Raw genomic sequence first — 22,146 nt, 5'->3', positions numbered from 1 at the left:
TGGGGAGTCAGAGATGGATGGAAGAGGCAGAAATCTGAGCTGACTCTTAGTGGACACATCAGCAAAGATGATGGCTGTTCAGTGGATCCTCTTGGACTGACTTTCTCTCTTTCTCCAGTTTAAGATCCTAAAAACAGTTAGTTGTGCCAACTCCAGGCCTGAAATAATGAGATGCTATTTCTGAGGATGCTTTGGAGCAGGAACTGAAGCTGTATATTTAGTTGGTGTGCACATTTTAAAAAGCTTTGGGAGAACATCATTAAGGGATCACCCAAGATTAAAATTAATTAGTGAATTGTCTAGTAGGAGAGTATGAGATGGAATAACCTTGGGGCTGTGACACAATTTTTGTGGCAAAGTAACCTTCACTCTATTTAGTGGGATTAGTGTCCTCTACATATCTGATGATATTGGTCAATCTTTCCCCTTCTGCTCCTCACATTTAAAAGCAGAGTGTCTACCAGCAAACTACAGCAGCCCTGATCCAAGTGCTGTACAGAGAGAGTTAGACCTATAGGAGGATCTGGCTCTATTTATAGCAATGGACCAGAACTTGGAGAGAAACTCAGAGGAAAGATACCTTCTTCTCAGATTGGTTTCCATCTTGGTTCTGCTCATTGTGGAGTGATGTGACATGTTGGTGATGAGGCTACAGAAGCTCTACATGGGCAAAAGTACATGTTTCCAGTAAAAGCACAAACCAACTTAGTCATAGTGCTGCTTGAACTGGAATACTTAATTTCCCTTCTGTTTAGTTGGATGATGAATATAGGCACATGGCCTGGCTGCAGCTTTGCTTACTGTTGTGCCTTTCCCTCAGCTTCACAGGGAACAGTAAAACAAAACATCCCTGTTGCTCTCAGGTGGAATTATATACACATGGAAAGATGATCAGCTGTAAGTGTAGCTGAACAGGCAGCTAGGGTAGTGCTGTAGAGAGGAAAGCTTGATACTGCCACTTTTCTTCAAGCAGTATTCCCTAAGAGCATTAAAAGGGTGAATAGCCTGTGCTTGGTTCACCAGTTTTGGGCCTGGGATATTTCATTAGTAGCTCACTAGCCAACCTGTGTGTGACTAGACTTCAAAGCCTTTTCTTAGAGCAGAATAAATTTCCACCTTCTCCAGGAAGCAAGGCATATACCTATTATAGTAATCTTTATTTGGATTTCCTCTCTCATGCTGATTTCCAAGGGGAAAAATTTACCCTAAGCAAGTGTAATGTTTTTTTTACTTCTATTAGAGCCTCATCTTTTTCTTACCTTTTACATAGGTCTGACATCCAGATAACAGTTGAATCCACAGCTAAGTGCAAATGTGAAATTTCACCTGCAGTTAATGAGACTCCCACTATTACAAATTTGAATTGAAACAAAGGCTATTAAACTGTTCCTTCAGGAACCAGCCCACATTACTTGGAGTTTCTGGGTTCTGCAGCTATCCCAAAACCCCTGAACACACTCCTGCTTTGCCTTCTGTGCTAGCGCGAGTGACAGACACAGTCTCATGTGGAAAGAGGATATACACTGACAAGCTCACTGTTTCATAATTTATCACCAACAACTAGGCAATTAATGAACCCCAAATACTTCCTTGCTGTATACCTTTGATGTCTTCTTCCCTTTGGAGCAGAGCACAGCTAATTTAAATGATGATATCGTAAACCCGGCCCACTCTTCCCAGCCATTCCCGCACGGCCTGGCGCACGCGGATATCTGTCACGTGGCAGGTGAGCTGACTGATACAGGGGAACACTGCTGGCTGCAGAGCTGTGAACGTCTGGTCTGGCAGGGCCTGAATCTGGTTGAGAACTGTCAGCACCATGTTGGTCCATGCCTAAATAAAGGTAAGATATTAAGATATTTTGTTGTTACAGCTTCAGGACAGAGTAATCACAGAATGGTAGAGGTTGGAAGGGACCTCTAGAGATCATCTAGTCCAACCCCCCTGCTCCAGCAGGGACACCCAGAGCACGTGGCACAGGGTGGCATCCAGGCGGGTTTGGAAGATCTCCAGAGAAGGAGACTCCACAACCTCTCTGGGCAGCCTGTTCCAGGGCTCTGCCACCCTCACAGGAAAGAAGTTCTCCCTCATAGTAATGATGGCATATTCACTGTATTTCTACTGCATCTTTCCAGTTCCTATTCAGTACTTCAAATCACTGTCTGACTTTACATTGCAGGTATCATGCTCATGTGCCTCTGCCTATTGCTTATCCTACAGTAAACAAAGATTGTTCACTTGGGCATTCAAGTATCAAGTCTGTTTAGCAACAGATTCAATATTTCTCTAAAGCATGAACAGGAAACTTAAATACAAGAACACTGTGACAAGCACACTCATGTTTTCAAAAGTCTTTAAGTGGGATTAAGCCATTAATGCTCAGCAATCAGTGTCCCTGCAGGGGACACTGTTACTTCTTAGAAACATAGTTCTTAGAAAAATGCAGCTTTGGCTCCAGTCACTGAGGCACTCGTCGAAGCTGTACTGGTATGTGCCTCATAACACTTTCCTGAAGGCTGTTTTTCAATACAACAGACTTCTGCTTTTATCAGTGCTAACTTCTGGTAATATTCACTCTTATTGTGAGGGAAATATTTTAACAAAGAGATTATAATCATTCTAATAAAAGAAGCAGAAAAACATCTACAAGTCGCTTTTAAGTTATTACTACCATTGTACAAGTGTGTCCTACCTGTATCTGGGCCTCGGCATCTCGAGTAGATATATTCAGGGAGCTGACGGTGGATCCTGAGCGTGGTCGCTTCTCTTGTCGCAGGACCTCTGGGCCGGCACTGAAGGAATGCCTCATTTGACCCTGGTCTAGAAGATATTGTGGTCGCTGGAGTATGGGTGACTCTTGTCCTCTTGAGCCCAGGAGCTCCCCTTTCTTTTCCACTTTCACCTCTTTGGGGAAGGATGTCATGGCCTGTTGCTGCTTTCTTTTCTTGTATTCTGTCATGAGCTTGGAGATGGTTTTGTCAGTCGCAATGGTGTAGATCTTGTTGCCGGCACTTTCCCACCATTCTTTTTTCCTGGTTTGTTCTTTCTTCTCTGGTTTAGGACTGCTTAGGGGTGGGGGTAGCAGCAGCATTTCTCCACTCCCTGCTCTGGGTGCCAGGGTGTCTCCCAGTTGGTCCCTGATTTGACTCCTGTCATCTTCGGAGGGCGTGTCCTTCCCAGACTGCCCTCCTGTTGATGGCGTGGAGGCTTCTGAGTGGAAGGATGGTAAAATGAAGAAAGGATCACCTTTGAACATGGGAGGCTCCTCTACGTTATTCTCAAGATCTAGATGCATCTGGATGTAGTTGTTGCACAGTTCCATGCAGAGCTTATGAAGCCGCTTGATTAGCCAGCCCCAGTCCGCGTTGCTGACAGGTTGTACACTCAGAGATGGTATTCGAGCTCTCCACTGTCTCTTCTCCTTCCCTCGGGGAGGACTAACTTGGGCAGTTTCTTCAAAAATGTCTTCATCTTCTGAAGAACATTGCTGTGAGGAGTCTGTGCTTCTCTCATCATCTTCAAACAGGATCTTCTTCACTTGTTCTGCAGTGATGTTCTCCTGGTTTGTCAGGATTGCACAAACCAAAGCATGGAAGTAGATGTTGAAGCTCATTGCTGACTGGCGATACAAGTTTGCAGCTCCACTAATGCCTGATACTTTTTTCAGCAAACACTTCAGCCCAGGTCTGGTGTCAAACTCTCTGGCTGTTCGATACGAGTCCAGCAGTAAGTCAAAGATGACAGCCAAGTTTTGCATGGAGATGTACCTGAGAAAACCTGCCAACTTGTTTTCTGGTACTTGTATTGTCATTTTCTCCTCCAAGTGCATGGGGCCTTTCACAAATTCTTCCAGTAAGATGTCATATAAATTCTGGAGCAGTACTTGATGGGACAGCAAGCTCACTACTATTGTCCTGAAAGGAATACTTGATAAACAAAGCATGGGAAGGAAAAAAAAAAAAGTTGTGACTTTACAAGAAATATAAAAATACTTAATATTTTGCTACCTTGCATGTCAGATTCTAAATGAAAGGCCCATTTTTTCCAGCCTTGTTAAAAAAAAAAAAAGAAAAGAAAAAAAAAAGAGGAAGACAAAGTCCTTGAGCTACTCCTTCGAATACTTCCCTGTGTGGAAAGACACTTCTGTGAGTTAAGAAAAGATAACACTCCACAGCAAGCACACTAATGAAACTTGAGCAGAGGAATTATGAAAACCAAATTCTTTAATAATTCCATTTCTTTCCTCCAGAGATGTCAAACATGGAAGGATTAAATATTCCCTTTCAGTTTCACGGCAGATGCCTGCACTCTCAATACCTCTGACTGCTGTAACTGAGAAATTTGTTAACACACAAGTTATTCAGCACTCCTGCCATCAATACCTGACTGTATTTTCTTTTTTTGCCGCTGCTAAACTTCGTCTTTGTTCAAACATCCCTGAAACTTCTCCAGTGTCTTTTCAGCAAACCTTAGCTTTTCAACTGAGGCCTAAGCTGATGTACCACATGGGTTCCATTTTCAGTAACATCAGCGGCATCTTTTAAAAGTAAGATAAAAAATGCCAATGAACCCACCAAGTAAAACCCATGTACAAAAACACCAGCAATGCAGCAGAGCATGTGAAGAAGCTGAAGTCTTGCTGAAGGTGTATTTCGTTGTCTTTCAAGACCTGCGCTTGAAAAACAAAATCCTAGTGAGGAAATACTTATTTCAAACACTGCTTCTCCCATGTGATATTAGTTCTGCTCTTGTTAAGAGGCGTCTTAGGAATTACCCTATATCTCACTGACTTCTGATTTGTATAGAGGACCCAGGAATGTCAGATTCCCCAAGCCAAGTTTTTAAAGCAATTCACTACTAAGTCATATGAACAGTCTTATAGGCGGGGAGGCTAGGAAGGAGTGGAGTGGATTGTTATTACAGCAAGACATTGGTATCTCATGGATTAAAAATTACGAACTGTGAAACTTATCTCTAAAAAAATAATAAAATTACACATAGTAACACTTATTTTGATTCTAGGGAACAATGACAATTCTCTTGAAAATCAATTTTGAGATTGCAATATTGATATTTACTAAAAATATATATATCCAGAAGAAAAGATATTTTAAACTAAGAATTTTGACTTATTATTCAGTTATTTCGCTAACTGAATTCTAAAACCATACATATGAGCCCAAAGTCCTGAACCTATCTACACCAGTTCACTTACCATGACACTAGCTAATGGTGCCAATACATAAGTAAAATGTATAGTCTTTTTAGCTGACAATGGTAAAAAATGGATGATTAATACATATGTTGGAGCTCTTTACTGGGGATGTCTGATACAAAAATCATTAGAGGCTGTGACTCAGAAAATCACTTAAGAGCGTGTATAAAGTTAACTGTGTGCTTGCATTGATTTTAAGAAACTAATCCTGTTCTAAAAGCAGGATCACAGTGAGAGAGATTTGCTTTCCTTATAATAGCTACACAGGCAATTTACAAAACCAGTTTAAAGTACTGCTCAATTTCAAAAGAAACTAGCACGGAACAAGCAAGGAATCAGTACTAGCATCACTTATTTTAACAAGCAAGGTGAAAACGCATGATGCTAGTGCTGGATAAGGATAGATATTTTGCCAGTTGTTTGAAAACATGATGATGTTGTAAAACAAGAAAAGGCTCCCTTACCCCAGCTTCCTGTGAAACGATGCAGCATTAAGGAAACAAAAGCAAAAAGGGAAAAGTGAAACGCCACTAACGTTAAAGCAAATCCTTGAAAGGCCACAGTTACTAGCGTGCAAGCCTGACATGCAGTGCTGCACCGCCACAGCAAATAATACAAGACTAAACAGTTGCACAGTCAAATTTTGAGCCCTGCTTCCGTAAAGCATGAATGTTGCTGGGGAAACATTTCCCTAACAGCAATTGTACTTTTACTCAGTTGTTTAGAAAAAAGGGCAAGAACAGCACTGTGAAAGCATTCAGAGTTTCTCTAAATCGCAAGCATGCTTTTTAAAATTGTTTAAAGAAAAACGTGACCCACACTACCTTTACAAATGCAACCTGTTTGACAAACTCCATGGCCTATGTGCCATGGAGGGGAGTACTCCAGTCTTTTGCTTTGCAATCATTGTAACAGAGAAGATCTGTGGACCTTTAGAACAGAGCAGATTTTTTCCCCCAAGAAAGAAAGGGTGACACTGGGACCCCAGCCCTTCCTAGCCCTTGCTGAGGAGTCCCAAAAGACAACACAGAACCCGCTCTTGGGGAACGTTCTGCACAGCTCTCTAAGAAGGGAGACTTCTTGCATTGTCTTTCTTGGTGTCCATGCAAAAAAGACCGTGAAAATTCTGGCTCCTTCTAGCATGCAATAATTAACTTTGAATGAGGAGACCTAAAGTGGTACAGAATCAGGTTTGGTTTCTAATAAAAGATCAATATTCATTGCATATCTTGCAATATAAAAACAAGCCCTGAATAAAGAACACCATTTTTTTTTGGTTCTGTTCATGTTACAGTAGCTGGTCAAACAACCAAGTGTAAGCAGAAAAAAATACCCTTTGACAGAATCAGACACAAGCGTCATGCAAACACATGCGTTTCTGAAGTGGTAACATAAAGAATTTCCATAAAAATAAATAACATCAAGCAAAAAAAATTTCCCTAGGTCAGTACCTTAAAGATTGTGTAGCTTGGATATGGCCTCTTCAATTTATATTGCTCCAGTTTACCTTTGAATTTTTCCTACCTTCTTAGTAATACTGAATTTAAAATACTGTTACTGAAGCAGACATTATTTCATTTGACAGATATCATTCAAAACATGAGTTTTTCCAAAGCTTTCTTTGTACTATACTTCCTTAAAGAAAAGAATATCAGTATTGGAAAGATTTTCCTGATATTTCCTATGAATGAAATGTTTTCTTAATTTCAGCTGTATTTCCGTTACTCAAAGGTTTTGTGTGACCCTAGGTATCCTTCAGGTATTTGTCCACATTATGAACCATGGCACAGATAAATCTGTAAAAGTAACCTGCTTACAATGGGAATAGCTATTGAAAATGCCTCTTCACCAGGATCTTGGGAACTCCTGAACAGCAGATAATAGGTAAACTGATGTCTCACATGTCACAATTTTATTTGATCTATATGTTTCATTTATACAGTGAATCCTTTGCAAAGGCATGATTTGCCATACTCTGTTCACATCTCTGTTAGCCTGACAGAATTTTTATTTTGCTTTTAACTACACAGTATTTTCCTGGGAAGATATTATACCTTCTCTGAGTATGTCCATTTGGTTTCTTATCTGGCGGCAGGTCAATGATGAGCACACAAGATTGGGCATGTTCAAACCCTTCCTTGTTGCTAGGAGTCTTTGGGGAGCACTGGGTTTCCAACATGAACACCTGGAAAACAATAGCACAGAGAACAATCAGGTTAGCTCTTGCACCGAATGCTAAGAAGGGCCCAACAACAGGATTTCTGTGGAAGATCTCCTGCTATAATGGCTTATTTTGCAGTGCTAGAGGTATTTAAGGTATCTCCAGACCAACCTTGCCAGGAGCATTCTGCTTTGGTAAACAGCCTCAGAGCTTTGGACTATCTCCAGACACCCAAAGGAATACAGTGGGAAGGACAGATATCTCTTTCTTTGAACTCGTGTAAGTTATAATGCTGAATGTCAAAACGAGCTTTCTGCCAACTTTATGCTACTATCTGAAAATATCTTGTATAGTGGAGTCAAGGAGCTGTTTGTGTAGTTTTCCTGTTCTACCTAAGAAAGCTTGGTTGTTGGAAGAATTATTTTCATCCAGAAAAAGAGAGCAGATACCAAACTTGCAAATGTTTGAGAGGCAAATGTGGACACAACTCTTTGTTGCTACAGCTATTTTTCTTAGTAGTTCTGTCAAATCCCCACTGAGAAGGATTCCATTGAGGTGCTCACAAATCCTGGATTGTCTCTCTGGAATTTTTAAGCAGCATCACAGTATGATTAATCAAGTCAGAAACTGATACCAAACATCTACAAGCTCTTTTAATCCAACCACTTTACCATGCTGAAATGGTCACACAGTATTCACAGTCTCCAGGTATGCTGGAGTCATCAGACTTGCTTCGCCTCAGGGACTTTATTTTATATAACCACTTTCACAAACTGACCAACCTTCATTGCAGTTAATAGCACAGTGCCAAAAGAACCCTGAGAAAGTCATGTCAGGGCTTGTTTTGCTGAGTCAGTGCTCAGTTTTATATCAGTTGTTTTATGTCAAGATTACACCTAAATATATAAATAAAGTTTCTCTATACATTTTTTCCCTTCTCTGCCACCTATACACAATATTTACTGAAAGTTATATTACCCCTAAAATCTTGCTTTCATAGGCCAAGCAAACCTAACTCTAGTTTCCTAGCAATCTCTGTTCTAATGCATTTGATGTCCTTCAGATTTACCTTTCCTGAACAGAGAAATCAGAAATGTATGATATTCTAGATTAGGACTCCCAGTGACAGATACTTGCCTTTATTAGAAATATCTCTGCTGATATATGTTGGTGTTGTCTGTTTCTTTTTAAGCTTTATTGCCCAGGGGGCTTATAATCAGCCCAATCAGGTAACATATTCATCTTTGCCCCTAATTAGTAGGCATAATTCCTACTTTACAGGGTGGTGCTTTTAAGGATTTTTTTTTTTTAGTTTATTACTTTTTCTTCCTACTGTCAAAAAAAAAAAAAAGTAAGTAGAAAAGTTAGCCTGGTGATGAGGAAGTCTGATTAATGTTGTACATAGGGTTTGTGAAGAAAGCTGTGGCAAAGATGTACAAGTGTTGCCTTAAGGAACACTTGCCAGAGGAAAAGGTTTTTTTTTAAAAAAAGAACAACAAGAAAGCACTATTTCGTATTGAACTTCACAGTCCTCCACAGGGAAGTGGCATGGGAGAGGTTTTCTTAGCTGCCGCTAACAATGCTCCTGTGGAAGGACACTTTCTTCAGCCCCCTTCTCTGCTATTCCCCAGAACTTTCACACGGAGAAGCTTCAGTTCGTTTAGCTCCTCGTCAGCCGCGCCACGGAGGAGGCGGCGGCTCTGGCCTCCCCCGTGAAGCACTCAGTACCTGTTGGGCCATGGCTCTGATCCTCCAGTACTCCGCTTCGGCGCTTGGCGAGAGGCAGGGGGCTGCCACCTTCACTTCACAGGCATCTCCACTGAAGCTTTCAGCACCACTGTGGAAATAGCCCAGCAGGTTCTACAGAGAGACACAACACCAGACTTTCACTGTGCATTAAATGAAGTCAGCAACTGCAGAGCTGTCCATCCTGCTCACATGTGTTACACGATGCAGAGTGATCAGTCTCGTTATCATCAGCCTGCCTCCTGCTCTTTAGCATTTGATGAAAATGCATTACAACTTCTTATGCAATCTGGCCTATGAGGAATTAACAGGATTTTTTATTGCAAGAAAGATAAGAGTCTTATTGTAAGTCTTACCATAACTCCTATGATAAGAGTTGAGAAATAATCTATACAGAATATGCAGCAACATGATCAAGCAAGCAAATGATGGTCTTCTGTTGACCTTTAGTTAGTCCAGAGGTAGAACTTGATTAAAAGGTAAATTGTCACCTATTTAACCCTCCTGATTTCATATTGACAGGACAATTTGAAAAATTCTCTGCTGTCAGTGAGTGTGTCTGCATATGTTCAGAAAAACAGATTTCAGTCTCTGTTGTTGATGCAACACCTTTCATTGTAAGTGGACTCACAAAATAATAAAAACTACCACATGTTCTTTAGGCTCCTTTTCCCTGCTGTGTACACCACCACATCCCCCCCAAAAAGCATTTTGCCAAATGTTAGTGATTCTAATCAGTGTGATTACGTTTTGAATCTCAGCAGAGAGGTAACTTACCTTTACTGGCTCTAGAGTAGCAGAGAACGCATCCTGCAAGGCACAACATGCAAGCCTCCACATCTCTTCTGTAAAAACAGGTCCTGCTGTCACTAACACATACCTGCAAGCAAGGATACAGAAAAACATTACCACATTCAAGAAAGAGATAGACAGTTCTCATTTGTAATGAGAGAAAGTTGAAAACAGAAGAGGCCACTCAAAAGGTATCTCCAGTCTCCTCAGATTTGCCAGTTATTACCCCAATCTCATTTTTTAAAAAATATACTGTATTTTTTGACAGATTTTTTTCTTTTTCTCTGAGGAGAATCCAACATTGAAGATGTATAATGTAGTACTTAACTTTGACTGTGATTAATAACAACCTGAAGGCTCTGAAGGGGATTTATTACAACTAAACACCTATGAATTCTAACAGCTCTAAGGATTGCTTATTTACTAATTGTATACAGGCAATGTTTAATTTTTTTTTTTATGGCAAGAGAACACAGAGTTCTTAGAATTGCAGCTTCTGGGACTCACAGAAAAGAACAAGAAAAGGCTGATAAAACCAAAACTCAGCATTAAAATATCAAGAGGCAGATATATTGCAGAATTCTTTTGAGATATTAGCCAACTTAGTAACTCTTCAAAGATTTGAGACATAAAGCCATTTTATTTGACATACTAACAAAGTAAAGAGATTGTTACCTGATACAAGAGCAGCCAACTCTGGATATTATTTCTGTTGGTTCTGCTACACAGGCCACCAGCAACTTGAAAAGATCTTTTAACATAGTATTGATCATATTTTCATAACCGATATCTATAAGGGAAAGACAAGGACCATTTTTAACATCATTGGATTTCCATTATTATCTGGAGACAAACAACTTTGCTACATTTATTGCTACTCAGAGACTTTGCTAAAACAACTCTTGTTAAGCAACTATGACTATGGTTCAGTTCTGAAATCTACATCAAATTGAAACAGGAACAGTCATTTCAAGGTTAACATTATAAAATGCACTTAAATGATACTAGAGACATTCCACTAGTTCCTGTTTCTGACTACTCTAGTTCTTTATCATCAAAGTCCTAACAACATTCTTCTGGAAAGTACAATATAAAGAAACAGAATGGATTAAAAAACATCCACAGGTCCATTCCAAGTTACATTTTTTCCCATGATTTTAAACCCCTCTAAGCCTGATAAAAATAAAAAGCACCAAATGAAAACACATCTCCTCAGACAGCTATTCAATAACATGCTACTGATGACTGTCATTAGCAGGGACAGTGAGATGACATACCCGAGTGTATGAAACTCTGGATGTGCTCCACGACCAGCTCACAGGAAAGGCCAATGGCATGCTTGAAATTAGCGGATGCCACATCCCAGTAAGAATGGTCACCATGACTGCGGTGCAGCCAAAGGGACATCGTAGGAAGAAGAAGATGAACAACTGCATAAATGCCAAATCCGGGGCCTTCAAGCAAACAAATTAAAAAAAGAAACCACAGTGAAGGTTGCATACCTTGGCCCATAAAGTTTACATGCAAAGTGATTTTCATAAACTGTTCTAGGCTTGAGGACACAGGTTATGTGATGCTAAGAGAGCAGGTTTTGAGATTCTATTTGCAGGATGAGTGGGGAAGAGCAGTTTTGGGTTACTTAATTATGAGCTAGTATATGAACATTTATCCAACTGTTCATCTGCTGCGCTGCCCAAGGAGACTACAAGACTTTATCATTTTCTTTTTGGATTTTCTGGATTACACACAAACATTTTATGTGGCTAAGGTACTGATAGAGGACTGCACATCTTTATTTGTGCCTATAGGACTTCAACATACAAGATATCTTCTGTCCACATAAAAGAATGGGCTAACTGTAACCACACAGGACACTCGTTTCTTTTTGAGGATATGCCTGTGCAGCTCCAGCATGGCAATACAGTTTACAGAAATGATTTTGGATTCTAGGAGAGTTGGCCAGAGCTCTGCTAGCTCACATTTTATCAAGTCTTTTCATTACCAGGTGTCTTGGCAACATCCCTCAGCAATTCAAAGAGCAGATCCAGAGTGGGGGGCTGATGCTGGCGGGGACAGTTGGATATAGCAGTTGTTAATTCTTCCAGCAGAATAATCCAGACATTGATAAGGCCTACAAGAAAGAAAACAAAGATTCAAAGGCACAAGTGACAATACTGCATTGACCAGAGATGGGAGCTTGCCCTTATAAAACGAGTAAAGCTAAGAAGATAACTGATTAAAGATCATGAGTACTTATTCTTAATTCATTCTCACTCATTTTTGCTGCGTAATGGTGGAGAGCGATACTAGTTTTTGAAAGGATGGTCTCCTTTTCTCTCTCTTAAGTTGCATGTCATCCTCTCCTTCCACATACACCTTTTTGTGATCTCTTTTCTCTTTCTTCTTTTTCCGGTCACATCAGTTCTGTCTTTTAAATATGTTAATCTCTCTCTCTTTTTTTTTAAATAGGCACATTTCACATCTCACTACTAGTTTTGCAAATTTTGTCCAGAATGGTTTGTACCAGCTGCTTTGCTCATGCTCTTAGACAGTTTTTGCACTGCTTGGCTCTCTCTATGCTAGTTCTGGGTCCATCAAAGGCCTGTTCACTCCACACGCTATATATGCTGCGCAAATAATTAGGAGAGAAGTACTGCTTGTTTTTCTGGGGATTGTAGTAGTTTTGATGGTCTTTGGAAATACACCACCATTTAGTCCAATAAACTCAAGAACAGTTTCAATTTAGAAACTTTCTTAAGCAAACATTCAACATTGTGCTAATCAACACTGTTCTTTCTGTTACATACACACCTGCCCATACCAAACTTAAAAGTTTTTCATTCCTATTAATGCTGCCATGGTCCAGAAAATATTTTTGGACCAAAATACATGCTGTTTGTGTTATGAAAGTCAGGATAATTAAAATATTATTACCTTTTTCCCAAAAGAAGGGCTGCATTTTTATCACATATGAGGTACATCTTTTTAACATAAAGGAGGTGAAATTACCAGAACACACATGCTCATATACTAACGTGTTTGTTTAAAGTTAGGCTGCAAACACTGCAACTGCTGCTGAGACAGGAAACACCTTACTGCACCTAGCTTCCAAGCTGTGTATATTTGTAGACAACACAGAGAAAATAAACACTGAAAAGTTTTCCCCTCTTTCCTTGCTTTCAGTAATTGTCAAAATTTACAGCAATGCGTGGAAGAAGCAATGAATTCCTCATTAATTCCTCTGTGTCATCCTGTGTAGTCACAGTTGCTGCTCTGAGGGCACTTACCAGTGTCGTCATCGAAGTCAGACAGGATGCACTCAATGCCATCCTCGCTGCTGGCTGACTGCTCCTGCGCTCTGCGGGGCAAGTTAGCCAGCCGGCCACTGAGGAACATGGGTTTCAAGGGCATTTTATAGATTTTGGCTAACAACTGAAAAAAAAAAGAGTAAAAATATGGGGAAAGTGTGCAAAGGCTGTAACATCCTGCATGGATATGTAAAACAAAATAAGGACTATGAAAACAGTATTGCAGTCCTCATAAATAACATATTTTGGGAAAGGAGCAGTGATCTCTGTTATTTGGGAAAGATAAATACTATTTAGTGCTCACATTTGTGAGCTAAGAGCCACGTGTTTGCAATATACAGACAAGTTTTCCTTTTATGTCATCTCTTTTCTTCTTCTACAGATAAATTAAAACACATATCAAAATAAAGAATGGCTTCTTTTAAAAAGGAGAAAATGTTCTCTTCCACTGGGTTTGTAAGGACAAGGAAGCATAATGTACTATACAGAAAGTTTGCACAGAATATATGTCACATATTCCCTAGAAGTTTAAAGTGAGGATAGCAAGTACTATGTTAAGTCTTCCATTTATTTTGCTGACTGGTGCTGCCTCGTTCTTTTCTTCTTTCCCACTCTGGATACCACCTGTTATCTCTGTTCAAGATACTGTGTCTTTTCTGCTATGGGAACATCCTTTGTTATGCATTTGTATAGCACCTGGAAAAAAACATGGCCTGGATGCAACACAAAGACCTTCAGGGACTACAGAAAAATAAAAAATGTTATGATATCGGGCAGACAAAAAAAGTCCTAATAACCCTGGATAATAATCTGTGTTGCAAGCATGGAGATTACAGGAAACATGCCAGCAATTGTTAGAGATTTGCCCTGGGCTTCAGACATGTTTTTGTGGTACAGATAAGCTTCTGCTTTGTTTCAGAGGGTGTAACCCATTACTCCCCTTAAAAAAAAAAAAAAAAAAGAGAGAATTCTCAAACCCTTTTTTCTTTCCAGAATTCCCAGCACTGTTTACAGCAACTGTTTGAGAATTAATTTAAGTTTGAATGTACAAATATCAGGTTTTGAACATTCACCTTGTTTATGGTCTGCTTTTGTCACATGCTCCTCAGGTCTGAGTGCTTTTATCTCCTGAGTTTTCCTACTGTTAGCTTGCTTGCAGAGTATGACGCTCTCTCAGACTGCCACTCTCCATCTGGCAGTGCAGAATCTTACCATTAAGCTTACTGCATGTTTGCTGCATTCAAACAAACTATCCAACCCTCAGTGCAAAACCTGAAGGTCAGCACTGTTTTCTAGGTCATGTTAGTAGCTACGTGGTATCAGCCAGCATACCTGAGAACATCTCCTGAGGTAATCAAGGGCGGGAAGGCACAGTTCTGTAGACGCGGATCCTGATCCTGACACACAGTCACCCATCTCCTTACAATCTGCTTCCCCTGTGGAGGGGGAAGGCAGCATCAGGAGGGACAGAAGAAAAGAAACAGCCACTGAATTAATATCTCTTTTTCATTCAGTTATGCCCTAATATCTGAAAAGAGAGATCAGAAAACATCCTTTGTCTGATCTTATTAGACAGTAACTAGATGACGCTCCTACAAATGATACATTAATATGAGTCACAGGTTATAGCCAGACTTTTATATTCATTTGCACTCCACTACCCTGGAAATTTATTCTAACAACAGAAGTGCTTCCTTCTACTCCTTAAAATGTATGTCTTTATACTACAAAATCTCCTTTTGCTGTTTTTAATCCAGACTTGGATCCATTTTGAGGATGGATCAGTTGTCCACTAGAAGATATGCTCTCAGGATTTAATGTGTCAGCACCATAGTTACGTCTAACCCCGTGGCATTGGCAAACTCATACTTTCAGGTCAGCTTCAGCAAGCATATTAAATTAGAGGAACAGCTCCAAGACCTCCTGTTGCACAGCTCCTCCCTGATAACTCCATTCATTCCGGTATTTTCTGCTCCGGCACAATCTGCTTTCCTCCCCTCTCAGGGAATGTTTTGCCCAGCCCATAATTCTTGGCTCATTCCCATTTATCCATGTTTAACCACATACTTCCAATTTAGTGCCAAATCTGAAGCTTTACTAACTGCCTGCATGCATTAAGATTTTACTGCCTCAATAATCTACTCCTCTCTCAAGAAACACAAGATTAATGCGATCTGCTTCTACTAAATCCCACTTCTCTCGCTCCATTTCTTTGTATTTTCCATGCCCTTAATCATTCCCTCCATAATGTATTTTAGCCTTCTCTATTATTGTCATAGTACATTTGCTATATTTCAGGACTAAAACCCTACATTTAGCACAAAAACATCCTTGCTGTTGGACCTGTAACTCGCAAAGGAGACAGATTTATCTTATGAAAATCAGAAACTTAAACAAGTACAAGATAGGCTTATAAGACATGACTTCCCTCTTCTGGTTCTGCACATGTGATGTCATTTCTTTCATAAATAGTAATAATTACAATTCTGGTTTGTCATCACAAGTTGGATTCTGCCCCTGTTAAAATTAATGGTGAAATAATGTACTCTGACAGGATTAAAGGTAATCATCAGATGCCATCCCAGTTAGCTACTTCATTTAAATCAAAGAAAGTTGCTTGCAAATCTAAATACCTCTGTGCATCTGCAGCCTGAGCTGTAATAATACACACACAAGGGAAAAAAAAAGTTGAATTTTACTGCCCATTATTTTTTTTTTCGATTTACAAAAACTGTGCCATTAATTTTCTCCTTAAGAAAAAGTGTCACATTGTAATGATCAAGGAAGGCAAGAGAATGTGCACATGGGGCAGAATAACCAAACAGTGCTCAGTGTTCACTTTGTTCTGGAGTCTGGTGAAACACTACAATTCCTTTGCAGGGTCACGTTGACTGACACTCCTCATCTTGACTTCCTTCAACAAGACAATGGAAAGCTTGATCGTGGGGATAGACGGTTGTTATCTCCATTGCTCCTGATGTCACTAACGGTTCAGAAGGTTTGGACACCGCCTGCACCAACACTACAGCTCCTCAGAGCAGGAAGGAAACATGCAGCTTCGATCACTGAATGCAAAACAGTCAATGCTCTGTTGCAAACAAACCATGCTGCTACTGCACGACTCAATAACTGCAATATAATCAAGTCTTGGTGCAAGTAACACAAAATGAAAAAGATATTTAATAATGAGATGAATCTTTGCTGATACGGAAACTTGAAAACTTGATAGCATTAAAAGTGTTCCTGAAATAATCCCTTGACTTTGACTGTTTAAAACATTCTGGGCTCAATGCCTTCACAGTCTCTCCTCCCTACCGTGCTCTGTACTATGTAGCAGGATTCTGTTGCAGAATCAAATTTGACATACCATGCCTTAATAGAATAAAAGGAAAAATAAAACATAGTTACCCAGTCCTTTGACAAACTTCATAAGGCACATAATGTAACTGGTGGCAGCATTGGCAAAGACCTGGATGCTGTCTGTATTTAGAAATGCTTCAAAGACATCGAACACTGGAGCCTGCCGTTTCCCTGTAGAAATAACAAGGTGAAAACTTGTCTCTCTTCCCAGCAAGCATGGTTTTCCCACACTTTCTTAACAATTCAACAGAATCTGTGGAACCTCTTCTATTCTGAGCAACAAGAGACAGAAATGTTCTAATGATCTCAGCAGCAAGGCCTAATGTGCTTTCTCTCTTAGCTCCTGAAGGAATTCACGTCGCCCTCACAGGAAGTGCATATGACAGCCTGACTTCTCTGCCTGATACTATGCAAAGTATCAGCTTGCCACTACCCAAATGCCAGCAGCAGCCTTGGGCTCTTGAACTCGGGTCAGTAGCTCTAACACCTCTGGTAAGGTTTTTGATTTAGTTCTTGAGGTCTGGTCAGCAATATGACAGCAATCTCACGGCAAACCCCGACTCTTCTGTTAATGTGGCAAAATAGCCTTATTTTCTGAAGTAGATTATCAGTATTTAAAGCTGTACACACTTGCGTTTTGCCACCAAACACGAGATTTGATAGACAAACTTTTAAGGGGCAATCCTTATCTCTCATACATGTCTTCAAACATCAAAAAATAAAAGTTATACAGAGCAAATGAACAACCACACAAACAACCATCTCTGTCTCAGAAAGATGTAGAATTGTTCATATGGCAAACAGAATTCGTAGGAACAATAGCAATTTGAGTCCTTGTGATGAAGGGCCTGGATGGGTACCTGCCTGAACTATCACACTAATTCACCTTAATGCATAAGAGCAGTATGTTTCATATAATTAGAATATATACAGCACAGTCCATATCAAAAGTGGCAGCCATATGCAGCATGTTTTGTCTTCTGCAGCAGGGGAGTGCTGATGGACCAGCGAACCGCACTGCTCATGCACTACTGTTCTGCTCAAAAATACTCAAATAAGTTTGAGAGATTTCTGTCTCATTCCACTCATCTGCAAGGATCTATAGGACAAAATGCCAGAACATTACCTCTGCTTCCCCCTGACTCCAGCCTATAAACGATGTACTTCAGTACAGTCCTAGAATGTTGTAGCGCCACTACAAAGTTATGAGTTGTACTATCTTAGAGCATTTGTTCAGGCAGGGCAAATAAAATGCATTGAATTCTTTTTTTATATCCCCAGAAATGAGACTGGGAAACAAATGCATATATGAAACAGACAATGCAGTAAGTCCTTACCCATGGAGTATTCTCCTACAAGGTACTCTTTAACCTCTGACTTGCTACTGCTGTGCACCGTTTCCAGGGCGCTGAACAGGGGTCTCCATCCAGACTGGATCTGAGTAGAACACATTTCCACCAACTCTCCTATAGAGGTGACCACCTAATGACAACACAAGAGAGTTCAATCTGTTTTATCTGGAATTTTTATTTTTTATTTTATTTTTTTGCATAGTTAACAGAATAGCTTTATTAAATTACTTTCAAGAGCAAGTCTAAGGAAGAGCAGGTAAATGACAAGGTACAAAATTCTGAAAACATGATGCTTCCACAAGTGTCTATTATCAGTTCTCTGAATGTATGGTTCTAATGTCTGGTGCATTAAAACTTAACAAACAGAAATAATCTGGTAGGTAAAAATATCACTTTGGGGTACATTTCTGATGAAAGACCCAACAAGAGAGCAGGGTCACTTACATATTAATCAGACAACCCACATAACAGAAAATCCACCAGGTTTCACTGCACTGGAACAAGTGCCCATGCTGTTTTGCAGTAGACACAGATAACGTTTTCCACAACCCTTGTTGCTGGCTTAGGTAGGAAAAGGCCTCCTGATTTCTTGAGGATGATTAAGAGGAACCATTTGAAGGGAACTAATGAAACACTCAAGTGGTTAAGTACACTCTGGAGATCACCCTGCTTATGGTAGCCACCCTAAGGAGTGCTGACTTGCCTGGTCTTGGACATCCTCATCACACAGCTCCAGCTGCATGATGCGCTCAAAGGGACGGAACAGCGCCTCATTGAAGTGGAAATGGGAAGGTTCGTTCCAGTCTGTCAGCACTTCCGTGAGGATGTCATGGATGAAGGAGACAGCCTTCCGAGACACATGCCTCTCCTTGTGACAGGCAGCCTGCATGGAAATGGGAAACATTACCAAATTTGCTTTTTATTTGCCTTTTTTGCAGAACTGAAAAGTGATGCGTATCTATTTGTTCTGAAGAGCTACTTACAAGAAACACCAGTGCATGTGGATATAAAGTTATCCTGTTTTGAGCAGCTATGCAGATTATGCTGAATTCAGTCCTTTCCATGATGTTACTCCTCAAAAGTCACCATCTTCCCAATCATGCTGGTTTGGGCAGGAGTGGGAGGGGGTCGGGGAATAAAGTCTGTTACCTTCTATCAGAAAACTTGCTGCACAGACACAGAACTTCTTGATTGGGAAAGTGGATAGATGGGGGAGTTACTTGTATCGTGGCAGAATAGTTTCAGTGATTTAAAGGTGCAATTCTCAGTGGCAGTACCACAATCTGAGTCACTGTGCACAGTGTATGCAATATCTTAACAGGAGACAGCTCGCACCAAATCTGACTGTGGAAGGCTGACACGTACTTCAGGAGTTATCAAGCCTTCTGCAGTCATTTCAGCCTCCCTATCTCTTACCCACACTCTCATTTTCTCCCCACCTCCTACCTCTACAAGGTGAGGTGCAACCAGACTCCAGCAGCGCATGAGGTGGAGCAACGGGCGTGATTTACTCCGGACAATCCTGAGCATGGCATCACCGAGTCGGAACAAGTGAAGTGCACTTCTCCTGTCCTGCGTAGATTTTACTTCACCTACAAAGAAGTGAAAGAAAATTCATGGTAGTTAAGCAACATCGGCAACTTCATCTCTACATGTCTACATTGCAATTTAAATCAGGTTAGAAATTATTGGTACTAAGTCAGGAAGAAAACAGTGTAAGACAGTCTGTGCTTTTGGAGGTAAAAGAACAACAGATGGCTCCAATTTTTACAAAAAACTCATTAAATGAAATTAATTTTAAGAGAACCATTTTTCAAGCATTCTTAAGACAAAAAGCTTGGCGAAACTAACACATTATAATTCAATTATGATATCCAGCATAGACAAGTGCAGACAAGTTAAGCAAAGAGATAATTCACACTGAAAATCAGAGGTAGCTGCAAAAACCTTTGGTGACATCTACAGGAATGAATATAAATTGCAGATTGTTTAACTTTGGTCTGCCCTGTATTTTCTAGAAAGAAAAAGAATGAGACGCAGAAAATTTGTGTAAATAATCTTCTGCTCCCCACCCAGTAATATTCTTAATTTCCCATTGGAAAGGATTCACCTTCCTTTGCTTTTATAACATTTGGAATTCCATTTTACTGTCTCATTTAAAATGTACTTTTGCTTTTATTTCTGATGAAACACCTAGCCAGACCATACTAATTTTAAAATAAAAATATTTTTACAATTATTTGCCTAGACAAATTTTAATATCACTATTGCTAACCACTGTTGATTGACTATTATAAACAAAGAATATGAAGTGATGAATGTTGAGACCTAGAGACACAGTCAACAAGGTGAAAGAGGTAACAAACTGAAGTGTCGCACTGAGGAAATGACGGGGTGAAATCCACTGAATTGGAGACATACACCAGATAAAATTCACCTCTGTTACCTCTGCATCAAACTTGCGCAGTTGATATAACAGTTAAAGGCAAAGTTCAAATTCCAGTGGAATATCTTCCTTTGGATCTGGTCCTTCTGCTCTATTTGAGACTGTCATGAAAACTATTCCATGGGCTTTTTATTACACAGGATATATTCCACCTTGCTGAGGAAGAGCATGCAGGAGAGATGCCACTATTTTATTTTACACTCTTCAGTTGTATGCTTTGTTTGCTACTGCTCATTCAGTGAGCACTTCTGAGGTTTCTTCCACTTTTCAAAAGCCTAAACTAAATTCTGCTATCTTAGGTCTACATTCAACCTGAGTTTCCTTACTAGATCAGGCTCCAAAATGAAGCTGTAATTAAATATCTGTGGATAACAAACACCTCCAAAGTCCAAGAACCAAGTAAATACCCATTCATGAGATTCATGACATGTATGGACATGGTTCTTGTCCAAAAAAATGAGACAGTGTTTTCTAAACACTTCGAAATTTTCCTACAGAGAAATCTTATTAGATTAAATGTCTTTTACTGATATCCTTGAGATTTTCATTGGAAAAAAAAAAAACTATGAATGCAGAACAAATTCTCTAAGCAATACAGTTGCATATGAAACAGAACACTGTATCAGATACAGGTGATTTACCTGGCATTGCTAGGGAGTAATCAACTGTATCCGTGACTGAATGGAAAAGCTGAGATTGAGAAGCCTTCTTGAGCTGGTACAGGAAGCCTGCCAGGGCCATCAAGTTTAACTTCTCAGTAGCATCTTCAAACAGCCTGTAAGCAAAACAGCAGAGTCTAATTGAAAAATTCATGATATGGTAGCTTAAATATGTATGTAGGAGGAGAAGCCTTAGCTGTATACAGCTGATAGGTCTTGCCTTTGGCAACAAACTGGTTTACTGAGGACTTTTTCATTTATACAGTGATATAAAAACTCTTTGATCCAACAGCTTTATTTGGAGAGCGAGAAGCAGTGTTCAATGACCAACCAGAACCCTTAGAAGACTCAAAAGCAGCACCAAACCTAAAAGTTACTTTTTCAATGAATTACCCCCTCAGATTTATAGCTCCTTAATGCCACAAGCAGATCATGAACCTGTAATTCAAAAACCTATGAGGACATGCCCAGTCCTCATGATATAGGGCATCATGGCTTCACTGACCTTCACTGACAGCTGTTCGCCCGATCTGAAGTTTGAGCAAAATTAAATTTACTTGTACAATTAACTTAAATCTTAGACCTTAAGTTTTTTCAGCTAAAATGCTATCTAGAAATATTTCAAAAGAGGTGTTATTTTCAGCTGCTTTGAGGCCTTAAAATGTAGGAATGAAGATCTATATCCTTAAAGCAGTAAATTCATGCTTATGTAATGGGTAGATTTCCACAGAGGCCATGATGAAATTTTACATGATGTAGTCACAAGCTGACACAATTAAAACTTTCTGGCATTCTCATACATGAACAACTTTCTACTGCCATGAGGTGATGGAGTGCTAAGAAAGTTCATACTGAAGTATGGACTACATCTACGTTGTATCAAGCTCTTACAAGCACAGTCAGTATGCATTACTGTATACAGTCAGTATACATTACTTTTCCTACTAAATTCTATTTATAAATCCCTCCTATGGGCAGAGCACAATATGTCAGCTTGAGAAAAAAGGTATTAGAAGGATGCAAAACCAAGATGTTTTCAAAAGTAACCTGGACTGCCAAATAAATAGCACAAATAGTGAGAAAGTTTATGACACATCACTGCAGACT

General features: G+C 39.8%; 1 protein-coding gene across 1 annotated transcript in view; it reads right to left on the bottom strand.

Annotated features, from left to right (window-relative positions):
• The window catches only part of ARFGEF3 (ARFGEF family member 3), a 69,630-nt gene continuing 47,484 nt past the window's right edge, over window positions 1-22,146 (bottom strand). The window contains exons 21-35 of the mRNA XM_088529676.1: window positions 21,022-21,155; window positions 19,381-19,526; window positions 18,638-18,817; window positions 17,920-18,064; window positions 16,631-16,753; window positions 14,555-14,658; window positions 13,202-13,346; window positions 11,917-12,045; window positions 11,192-11,368; window positions 10,590-10,704; window positions 9,900-10,002; window positions 9,105-9,236; window positions 7,270-7,400; window positions 2,693-3,926; window positions 1-1,833 (exon numbers count right to left, since the gene is read on the bottom strand). Coding sequence (XP_088385802.1) covers window positions 1,642-1,833; window positions 2,693-3,926; window positions 7,270-7,400; window positions 9,105-9,236; window positions 9,900-10,002; window positions 10,590-10,704; window positions 11,192-11,368; window positions 11,917-12,045; window positions 13,202-13,346; window positions 14,555-14,658; window positions 16,631-16,753; window positions 17,920-18,064; window positions 18,638-18,817; window positions 19,381-19,526; window positions 21,022-21,155 — 3,190 coding nt within the window. The 3' untranslated portion in view covers window positions 1-1,641. The remainder of the gene's footprint in view (window positions 1,834-2,692; window positions 3,927-7,269; window positions 7,401-9,104; window positions 9,237-9,899; window positions 10,003-10,589; window positions 10,705-11,191; window positions 11,369-11,916; window positions 12,046-13,201; window positions 13,347-14,554; window positions 14,659-16,630; window positions 16,754-17,919; window positions 18,065-18,637; window positions 18,818-19,380; window positions 19,527-21,021; window positions 21,156-22,146) is intronic.

This window comes from Tinamus guttatus, unplaced genomic scaffold, assembly GCF_059628265.1.
Source record: "Tinamus guttatus ecotype Peru unplaced genomic scaffold, ASM5962826v1 Tinamus_guttatus_pri_ptg000336l, whole genome shotgun sequence".
Classification (NCBI taxonomy): Eukaryota; Metazoa; Chordata; class Aves; order Tinamiformes; family Tinamidae; genus Tinamus; species Tinamus guttatus.
This window is presented reverse-complemented; position numbering and strand designations above follow the sequence as displayed.